The sequence below is a fragment of the Artemia sp. Qi Xiang Cuo genome, chromosome 8 (assembly GCF_049724085.1).
Source record: "Artemia sp. Qi Xiang Cuo chromosome 8, ASM4972408v1, whole genome shotgun sequence".
Taxonomy (NCBI): Eukaryota; Metazoa; Arthropoda; class Branchiopoda; order Anostraca; family Artemiidae; genus Artemia; species Artemia sp. Qi Xiang Cuo.
The window spans coordinates 76,242,094-76,253,598 of NC_142801.1; the positions used below are offsets into that span (position 1 = coordinate 76,242,094).

General features: G+C 37.1%; 1 protein-coding gene across 4 annotated transcripts in view; it reads left to right on the plus strand.

Annotated features, from left to right (window-relative positions):
- The window catches only part of LOC148949805 (synaptogenesis protein syg-2-like), a 302,236-nt gene that overhangs the window by 20,633 nt on the left and 270,098 nt on the right, over positions 1 to 11,505 (plus strand). For all 4 annotated transcript variants that reach the window (XM_089093104.1, XM_089093107.1, XM_089093105.1 and 1 more), the window contains exon 2: positions 4,738 to 4,873. In XM_089093104.1, the coding sequence (XP_088949230.1) occupies positions 4,738 to 4,873 (136 nt within the window). The remainder of the gene's footprint in view (positions 1 to 4,737; positions 4,874 to 11,505) is intronic.

Below are 11,505 nucleotides of genomic sequence, written 5' to 3' on the forward strand. Positions count from 1 at the left end.
GCCCTAAAATCACTTTCGACTATTAAAAAGAGTTATATCCCTTTGAATTGCAAATCGAATGAGCCATTTTTTCAAGTTTCTACGACAAAGATTTCAATAAAAACCTTATATGCCCACAGGGCATAACTTACAACCCTTGCACTGAGGGCTCTGAGGGGGCTATTATCCTAAAAACCTAATTTCCAGAATGTTCAACTACGGTGAACAGAATGGATATCTCAAAATTTTAATTTGATGTGTTGTGAAACATGGTGGGCATGAGAGGGGCGTTGGTCGCTATCCAATCACTTTCAACTATTAAAAAAAGGCACTAGCCCTTTCAATTTCCAATTGAATGAGCCCCTTTGAAGTTTCAAAATTCCAAAATTCCCTATCTCAAAATTTTGATTGGATGTGTTTGGGGGAATAATCTGCGTGGGGGGGGGGCTAGTTGCCCTACAATCACTTTCGACTATTAAAAACGACTCTAGAACTCTCAATTTACAATCGAATGAGCCCCTTTTGAAGTTTCTACGACGACCCCTTCCATATGCAGGGCCCTGCTCTAAAGGAAAAAAAAATAATAAATAGTATATTGTGCCAACATCGTTCTTATATGCCCTCAGGGCATAACTTAAAACCCTTGCACCGAGGTTTGTGGGAGAGTAGACTCCTTAAAGACAAATTTTCTATCTGTAAATCAACTACGCTGAACAAAATGCCTATTCCAAAATTTTGATTGGTTGTGTTTGGGGGCATTATGGGGGTGGGGGGGGGGCTAGTTGCCCTCCAATCACTTTCGACTATTAAAAAGGGCACTAGCCACTCCAAGATCCAATCAAAGGAGCCCTTTTCAAAATTTCTACAACAACTCCTTCGATACGAAGTGCCCGGGTGGAGAAAAAAAAAACACATTGTGCCTACATCGTTCTTTACTTAGGCAGCGATAGCGCGCTACCTATGATTTCTAGTCTTTTTGAGTTTGAATTTTAACAGGTATTTGTATCTGCTGATCTTAAGTTTTAAAATGGCCTTTATTTTTCTTTGGAAAATTTCTTTTCCGGAATTTTTTATTTTTTATTTTTTCTAAGAATAGGGTAAAGCTTGGAAAGGTAAAGAACAGAATGATCTGGAAATGTAGAATAAAGCTTTCTAAGGGAAACAACATTACGTGGTGTTTTTTTTTTTAATCAAGGTCCGTTGAGTCATAAGTTCACAGCGAAAGATTATTTAAAAAAATAAATGTATTTTCAGAAAATGCACACGACGAAAGATTATTTCAAAAAAGGAAATTTATTTCAGAAAGTACATGTTTTACTCTATTTTTTGAGACAGTTACCAAGTTTTTTGAAACACTTATCATACCTTTCAACTAATTTTAAAGTAAAGTCTGTATAAGAACTTGCCACCGCATCCAATAACCAAGAGTTCACTACTGTTTTTACGTCGTCATCTTTTTAACGGTTGCCACTGAGGTGGCGACCGGTTGAACTGGAGATGAAACATGGGTTTCGCATATCACGCCCAAATCGAGGCGACAGAACATGAAATGGAAACACACACACTCCCCTGAAAATTTGAAGGCCGACAGACACTTTCCCAGCGCAAAATCATGGCGTCGGTATTTTGGAATAGGCATAGTGTTTGTTGGTCGACTTTACGCAACAGAGGATCCACTATCAATGCAGAAGCATACTGCCTAACCCTCAGAAAACTCCACAGAGCGAAAAAAAGAAGAAACTTCGCATGCTGACAAAGGCAACTGAATTTCTTTATGACAATGCAAGACCTCATACTGCTGGTGAGACCCGTAATTTTTTGGACAGTTTTGGCTGGGAAGTTGTATATCACCCATGATACTGTCCTGACTTTCGCCGAGTGATTATCATCCGTTTCGACCTTAATTAAAAATTATTTGAAAAAAACTATGTTTTCTAAAGAGTTAAAGAGGCTGAGTCACAAGTTTAAACCTTAAAACGTACAGGGATTAGAAGGTACAGTTGGAGGGCTGCCACCCCCCAAATCCTCCGCTTTCGCAGCCTTTAAATAAAAAAAATTTTAAACTGAAAGTAAGGAGCGACATTAAAACTTAAAACGAACAGAAATTATTCCGTATATGAACGGGGCTGTGCCCTCCTCAACGCCTCGCTCTTTACGCTAAAGTTTTTATTGTTTAAAAAAAATTGTTGTGAGAAAGTCAAACTTTAGCGTAAAGAGCGAGGCGTTGAGGAGGGGACAGCCCCTTTCATATACGGAATAATTTCTGTTCGTTTTAAGTTTTAATGTCGCTCCTTACTTTCAGTTTAAATTTTTTTTTTTATTTAAAGGCTGCGAAAGCGGGGGGTTTGGGGGACGGCAGCCCCCCAACTGTACCTACTAATCCCTGTACGTTTTAAGGTTCGAACTTTTGACTCAGCCTCTTTAACTCTTTAGAAAACGTAGTTTTTTTCAAATAATTTCTGCACGTTTTTGTACAGTTTATTACTTATTATTGCTTGACTAACTGTTAGATGATTGTGTATTATTCTTTTCTTTCTCGACAGGGTGTTTTAAGGGTCGACCTTCTAACTCAGCCTCTTTAACTCTTTAGAAAACGTAATTATTTTCAAATAATTTAAAAAAGAAACTGAGTTTCTTTTTTAAACTTTAAATTCAGTATATAAAAAATTTCCTCTGACGGGGAATCGAACCCGGGTCTTCTGTCTGACAGTCAGGAGTATCAACCGCTATACTAAAGAGACACAATTGTAATTGTTTTTTAGTAACTGGAATCTATTTTTGACGCAAGCAAATCCCCACAACACTTGATATTTGGTTTTTGGAAAACAGGGAAGGAGTGATCAAATTGATCTGAAATTTCGAGGATGAGCTCACTGGCCCCAGAAAAGCTTATTCTCTAAATTTCAGCCCGATCTGACAACGTTAAAGGGGGGTTGTGATGGGAAAATTTAACATGGGCTCTGATGGGAAAACGAGGTTTTTCGTAAATGTAAATTCGGGGGATAATTTTTTTGGTCTGAAAATATCAATAGGCCCTAACAGGTGGAATTCTGCTTCGAATGAGTCCTCATTCACCCGGATCAGTTGCCAACTGTGGCCTGTAGGCGTGGATAACAAAAAAAAAAATTTTTGAACTTTAAGTGGCTATATTTGGTTTTTGGAAAACAGGGAAGGAGTGATCGGATTGAGCTGAAATTTCGAGGATAAGCTCTCGGTTCCTAGGAAAGCCTAACCTCAAAATTTCAGCCAAATCATACAACGGTACAGGGGGGCTGTGTTTGATAAGTTGACACGTCCGGCCCACTCTTATCCATGAAGATAACGTCGAAGGGGGGTGAAATTTTGCACGTTTCTTAGTTTGAGCTTTGGCTACATAATGCAATTACTGCTGTCTCTCTGTAACCATTAGGATTGAAAATCACTTAACATTGGGGTGGGTCGCCTCTTTAAAGAGGCACAAGTGTGCCTCCTTGAACACGCCTCATATATTTCCCTCAATTGGCTACAATTTTGTGCTATGTGTGGTTGGGTGCGTGAACTGAAGTTTACTTTAAGCCATGTATAAGTTTACTAGCCATAAATCCGTATTAAATAGGATTGACATCTCTAGGGACTTATCATTATTTTTAAGAATTTTTTTTCTTGTCTAGTAATTTTATTTAGTTTATTGGTATTTTAAAATGTTTTAGTGATTTTCGTAAATTTTTTAGTTTTTTTCGAGAACCGCAAATATTGTTTAGATTCAAAGAAAATAACATAGAAACGGTGGATTAACAATAAAATTAGTAAATAAAGACAGTCTGGACGCAAAAAAGCACGCATTACTGCTGAAGAAAAAATTTGCTTTTGTTTTCTTTTATGTGACTTTTTCATTGAATGATATATATGTCTCCTTTCTTGTTAAGGTACCTTAGTTGTTTTCGTTGATTCACACAGCCAAATTCTTTATCACGATATTATACCATGTAATATCGTCAATTTCTTCCGAGCCATGATAACCTGAATTATGGCGTCTAAGCGATGTCAATCTGGAATATAAAGCTAGCATGTCATCAGCATAGAGTCTACTGTACGTTATGATTTCTGCACTTTTGTTGGTCCCCCGTTCGGATGACAATGCTATTTGATTATAAGGGCGTCCTGATCCTCAACTAGTGTCCAGCACGTGCTTAATGAAAATAACTTTAGTCTTATTCTGAAAGCCTAGATAAACAAAACTGTACCATTTCTACCACTTTTAATAATACAGCAAAGAGATTATATCCTGGCTAAGTGGACGTGCGCTGGGTTGAGAATTCTATGTTCCTAGGGGCACGAGTTCGATCCCTGGCGTGGTCAGTTATTTGGGTTTGGGACGTGGGTCAGTGGTGTGACTCTATAAGCTTAGCCAGAGTCGACCCAGCTCTAAATGGGTACCTGGAGAAATCTGAGGAAGGTAAGCAGGAAGGGTGTGCGAAAGCACAGGATGGATTGCCCTCAGCCCCCCATTGCACTTCCTGACTGAGGGCCACGAAACGGAGATCAGCATCGCCGGTTTGGACCTTAAGGGTCTAGTGCCGTCATACTTACTTTTTTTTTTACAAAGAGATTATAATTTTAGTAGTTTGTTCGTTCCTTCCCTATTTATTTTTCTGAGGAAGCTAGTGATTCTATTCTTCATATGTTCACAACCAGGAATTAAAGTGATAATTTAAAACGCATTACCAAGTTTCAAATTGACATTAATATTAAATCTATGCCTTGCCTTATCTTTTATAGTTCGTATTGAAGCAGTAATTAGAGGTAGTGCAACTCTACCTTGTCCTATTCAGCCGGTGGGAAATAATGATTCCTTACTTCTTGTCTTATGGTACAAGGCAGACGATAATATGAGTGGCAACATCCCTATTTATAGGTAAGGACTTCAGCCATAGTTGGTATTGTCCATTTATTTATTTTAATTAAAAAAAAGAATTTCCACAAAATAATTTTTTCAAAAAAAAGTAAAGAACTCCATTAAACCAAAAATGAAGAAAAATAGAATCAAATAATCTACCAAGCATACAACTACCACAAGTCAGTATCAATAAATAAATGAAATCCGAAACGAACTGAAATTAAAATAAATAAGAGTCAAACCCAAAACAAGCCGAAATTAATATGAGTAGAGTTCAAAACCCCTGTGCTTTCTAAATGCCAGAATATAATTTGTATTTTACTGGAAAAAATTTGAAATGAATCTGCATTTTCAGTTTAATACACACATGTTGATATTTATTCCTTAAAATCTCAATTAATTTTTAAGTTATAAAACTTATAAAAGTGAAAACATTTAAAATATATTTTTTTTAGTAAATTACAAATTATATTCTGGCTTTTAGAAAGCATAGGGATTTTGAGCCTTACTCATTTTAATTTTTGCTTGTTTTGAGTTTGACGTTGTTATTTATTTTTAATAGCTGTTAATTTTGGGCTTCATTTATTTATTGATACTGATCTGTGGTAGTTGTATGCTCGGTAGATTATTTGATTCTATTTTTGGTTTAATGGAGTTTTTTCCTTTTTTTGAAAAACTTATTTTTTGGAAATTTTTTTTTAGTTAATTTGGGTTAGTTTTATATTGACATAGTCTTTTTCCGGAAAAAAGAAAATAATAGTTTGAATCTTTCCGGTTTTCCTTTAATAATTTACAGTTTGCCCTGCTATTTACATGCTGGACAAACTTCCAAGCAATTTTTAACAATATAAACTCTTTTGAAAATCATGACACAATTAGTGTTTGATTTAGTCATATACATCCTCTCATTGATCTGATAAATAAAAGTTAATACCATTTTTCAAAAATTATATCGATGCTCTTTCACAGCGTGGATACAATTATTACTACTATTACTACTACTAACAACTCACCGCAGCACTGATCCACATGAGGCCAACACAGCTACGCCCGCTCCACCTCCATCCTAATCTATTCAACGCCTCGCCTTTAACCTCCTCCCAGAAACTTCCCATTTCCTTGAAATATTTCTTTATGACGTCCTCCCACCCAAGACGAGGAAAAACATGAAATCGCGAAGAAAACGAGGACAATTAACAGCCAGTGAAAAAATTGAAAAATTATGCAAATATTTCGGTCAAGACCTCCAGTTGACCGTCCTCAGTGCAGAATAAAACTAATAAAAATATAAAAAACCAAACCTTAAAATAGAAATACAAAACCAAAATTGGACGACCCTTTCATTTTATGTTTTACCATGATTAGCCAGTGTTGCCTCAGAAATTATTCAAGACGAGGACGACCTGCTTTCCGTTTAGCCCTAGACGGTTGGCCGAAAAGGATAATCTTTCGCAATCTGTCATCCTTCATCCACACAAGTGCCCTAGCCCCCTTAACTTTTCTTTCATTGTAGCCCTAGAAAGCGGGATTGAACAACATTTGTCGTATAGCCTAATGTTTGAAATACGGTCAGTCAGTCGGGTACCCTGAACAATCCGTAGGTAATTTCTCTGGAAAAAATCTAGCAAATTTTCATCCGCTTTTCGGAGCACCCATGCTTCAGAGCCATATTTGACCACTGTAATCACTGTAGCTTCTAATATTCTAACCTTGGTTTGCAGACTTATCATCTTATTCTTCCAAACTTTTCTTCAACTGTGAAAAAACACCCAGAGCCTTGGCTATTCTACTTTTAGCATCCTCACTGCTTCCACCGTCTTTACTAATAATACTACCAAGGTAATTGAAGCTGCACACCTGATCAATCTTTTCATTACCCAACGTCACGTTTTCATCTTCATTCATTCCTATCCTTAGAGACTTAGTATTCTTAACATTAATTTTCAAACCTATTCTAGCAACCTGAACTGGCAAAACCTCTACAAGTTCATTTATTTTGCTCAAACTTTCATTTATGATGTTTAAACCATCAGCATAATCTAAGTCCAGGAGACTTTTTCCTCCCCATTGGATTCCGTAGTCTCCCATTGCCTTTCCTGTGCTCCTTAAAACAAAGTCCATCAAAATATATAATATAAAGGGGGATAGAACACAAGGGGGAATAGAACTGCTTAACTCCTCATTTAATATAAAACCAGCTGCTAACCTCATTTCCTACTTTAACCGCAGCAGTCTAATTGTCGTACATGGCACCAACCACTTTAATAATGTATTTATCTGGTATACCATACAAGGATAAAACCTTTCCTAAAACTCTTCCTTCAAAAGAATCGAACGCTTGCTCATAATCTCTAAAACTGAGGACAAAAGGTGTTCTACAACTAAGGCAGTTCTCAATTATTAGCCTAAGAATGAACATTTGGTCGAAACATTTTTTTAAACCGGACTGTTCTTCTCTTAAAACTTTATCTACAGCATGTCTCAGTCTAAAAAGTACCATATTACTAAGTAATTTGCTTCCTACAGAGAACAGACTAATGCCTCGATAATTAGCATACTCACTCCTATCACCTTTGTTATAAAGGGGCTTAATTAAGGTTTTCCTAAAATCGTTAGGTACTTCCCCTTTTTCAAAAGTCATATTCAAAATCTTTAGTAACTTATTTACAACCTCAGAGCCACTATATTTAAGAAACTCATTTACCCCACTATCAGCACCTGGAGCCAGATTAATTTTTAATACTTTTAATATTGTCGCTAATTCTTCCTCACAAAACAAATCTTCCTTGACATCCAAGGTATCACAATTTTTTTTTCATTTTCCGCGATATCTTTTCCTGCAACTCTATCTGAGTTTAGCAAATTCTCAAAATGTTCTGCCCATCTCTCTTTAACTCTTTCCTCATCACTGATTGTGGCCCCATTCCTATCTTTAACTGTGACAGGTCCAGATTGACTACTCCCACTCAATTTATTAATATGCCAGTACAAGTACCAGTACCTTTTGTTTTCATATGATCCATCGCTCAGATAAGTCTTGTATAAGTTCCTTCTACTTTCTGTTAAACATAAGGCTTTTTCACTAATATTTTTAGCTGCAGTCCTAGCTTTCTTCTCTAAGACACCTTCAGCAACTTAACAAATTATTTTTCTAAAATTATTCCAGCCATCTTCCACATTGTCAAATTTAAAACTCTAAAATTTGGTATTCAACTGTTCCTGGGAAGTTTCTCTCAAATTCTCATTCTGGAGTCTAAGAACATCATAACTTCCCGGGAGGTAGTTACCATTCCAAAATTTCAGCTTTCTATAAAAACCTTATATACCTCAAGAACTTAACTTAAAACCTTTACCCTGGGGGCTGTGGGGGGTTTGTCATCCTCATAGACATAGTTCTCGGACCTAAGAATTACGTTGAACGAAGTGGTATCTCAAAATTTTGATTTTGAGCCACCTGAGGCCAACACAGCTATGCATACTCCTCCTCAATCCCAATCTATTCAAAGCCGCCCTCTTTACACTCTCCCAGTAAGTTCCCATTTCCTTTAAATCTTACTTTATGACATCCTCCCATCCCAGACGAGGACGATCTGCTTCTCGTTTAGCCCTAGACGTTTGGCTGAAAATGACAATCTTCGGCAATCTGTCATCCTTCATCCGCAGACTGTGTCCTAGCCATCTCAACCTTTCTTTCATTATAGCCCTAGAAAGCAGAATTGAACCACATTTTTCGTACAACCTACTGTTTGAAATACGGTTAGTCAGCCGGGTACCCAGAACAATCCGTAAGTAATTTCTCTGGAAAATATCTAATGAATCTTCATCCACTTTTCGGAGCGCCCATGCTTCAGAGCCATATTTGACCACTAACCGTCATCTCTGGTGGCCGGCGTTTACCCCCCCCCCCAGCAATTACCTCCCAGAAAATAACCCCCACGAAAAATACCCCCCCGGAAAATACCCCCCGCGGAAAATATCCCCCCCCGGTAAATACCCCCCGAAAATACCACCTGTGGGAAATAAGTCTTTCCAAATTTGAGAATTCTATTTCAGTTTTATTTTTTTTTATTTCCGTAGGAGGAAGCAATTTTGGTACTTTTGCATTATGCACCACTCACTCAAGTTTACGTTGTGTAAAACTCAAGAACAAACTGGCTTCTTTGTTAGTTACTCTCATCTTAGCATGAGACAAGACAAAGACAACTGACAGAATAGATGGGAAATATATAATTTGGGCTACATATATGCACATAAGGGGAAGAGGGTGGAGGTAAAGTATTGGGACAGTTTGCAGTGAGAAAACAGTTCCTTCTATATATGGCCACTAAAAAATTACACAAGCATAGCGAGGTATCTGGAAATTTTGTTAGGCAAAAAAAAAAAAAAAAAAAAAAAAAAAAAAAAAAAAAAAAAAAAAAATCCAGTATAAAGTAAATGTAATGTATAATTTAAATGTTTTATAATGATCGATGATCAAAGTTTATATTATTTGTGCCTTTTATTTTCCATTTTACTGTGTTCGTGGCTGTATAGTTTGGCTTTGAAATATACTTCTCTATCTATAGATCTAAAATGCAGAATAATTTTACCAAACACATTTTGCAAGCAGACCCGCTATACTTTACCCCCCCCCCCCACTCTAGCAATCAAACATATAGCCCAAATTTATTTCTAAAGTAACGAAAAACATAAAAAAAAAACTGGTGTGTTCTCGAATTTTACATAGCGTAAACTTGAGTGAGTGGCGCATCACAGACAAGTACCAAAATTCGCCCCTACGGAACTAAAAAAATAAAAATTCAACAAAATTCTCAAATTTGGAAGCCTTAATTTCCAAGGGGGCTATTTTCCGGGGGGGGGGGAGGGGGTATTTACCGGGGTGGTATTTTCCGCGGGGGGACATTTTCCGGCGAGGGTATTTTTCGGGGGGTATTTTCCAGGGGGTATTTTCTGGGGGGGTATTTTTCGCGGAGGGATATTTTCAGCGGGGGTGAATATTCCGGGGGAGGGTATTTTATGAAGGGTACTTTCTGGGTGAGGGGGTATTCTCCGGCTGGGGGGGGGGTAAACGCCTAGAACCGTCGTCTCTGTACCTTCCAATATTTTAATCTTGGATAAGAAGATAAGTTTGCAGACTTATCTTCCTATTCTTCCAAATATTTTCTTTAATAAGCAGGCACAAAATAATTTCATGATAATTCGTCTCCTTCTTAGTCAACCATATATTCTAAACCAACAAACGAACAATTTACCATAAAATCCGGACTTATTAGGGGCGTTTTTTCACTCATCAATTTGCTAAGATATTACATCTTTTGTCAGAAAACGCTTAAAACTGAAATCTTTGAACAAAGATCTTAAATCTTTGGTCGTTTTTGTGTAAACGTCTTTCATCATTCTGCTCTTATCAGCGGTCTGAGAACAATGCTGAGTAGATCCTAAAAGTTCTCTCATCATTGTTCTATATGGCAGAACAGTGGCGGTCATCACACTTTTTGCTAACATCAGTGAGCTGTAAGATCTTAGAACAAAGATGAGTTAAAAAACGATAATCTTTGCAGAAAGATGTAAGATCTTAGATGTAAGATCTTAGTGCTAAAAAACGGGCCTATTTTCTCTTACTACAGCCTCGTGATTTATCACTTCCTAGAAAATATACTTTCAGCGCAAACAAATTTGAGCTCTCTTCTTTTGTAGTTTCTAGATTGTACCTAAGACTAGTCAGAGGGTGTGGTGGACGAGAGACAGGGGAGTAATTTGCTTTGGGGCAGGGATTTAACTACTCCCTCCCTCCAAATACCCAACTTAGACCCCCCTCCAGTTGAAATTTAGTTTCTTCAAAAATATTGTCAAAACTAGGATAAGCCTCCATAATTCTATAATCCTCCATAAAGCGAAATTTCTTTTTATCATTTTTTACCCCCAAAACTAATTAATCCATCTTTGCTTCTCCCAGGGTAATGTTATAATGCTGGCCCTTCGTTCGAGCAAGTAGACCATTTTATTTACTCAGCTTCACTTTAAGCATGAAGTTCCTAGTTTTCTTTTCAGTTTTTTATGTCTCTGTCTGTTTTTCAGGTTAAAAATGTTGAATGCCTGCCTCAATCACATCCACATTATATCGTGTTTTCTTAATCTCCTCTTTCGAATTAAAGGTATTTAAAATTTCAAAGATAGTAAAACTAAAATCTTACTTCTTGAACTGGTTAAGTAGAAACTATACATATATCTTAAATCATTGGGAATTGCCAGGGCTCAATATTCGATCAAAAGTAGCTGTATATGCAGTTCAGAAGTTTTTGCTAGTAGCGGGTGCCAAATTAAAAAAAAAAAGAATAAAAAATGTGGATGAAAAAGCAATGAAGCTAAAAACACGTGGCACCAAACAGCTGGAGCAAGTTTAGATTTCCTTTAAAACTTGAGTCACTTTTGGAAACCATCAACTTGTCAATCTTTGAACTTGAACGGAAGAATTTTTTTTCAATCTTAACTTATTAGTTTTGTTGGTTTGTTTTCGTTGGCCACCGTGGCACTTGACTTACTTGATTTAAGGCTCCTACCGAGGGTTCGGCGTAGAGAACGATGAGACTAGGCGCCTCCAGGTTGAACTATCGCTTGCCAGGATTGCAGCTTCTTCCACCGGGATGTGG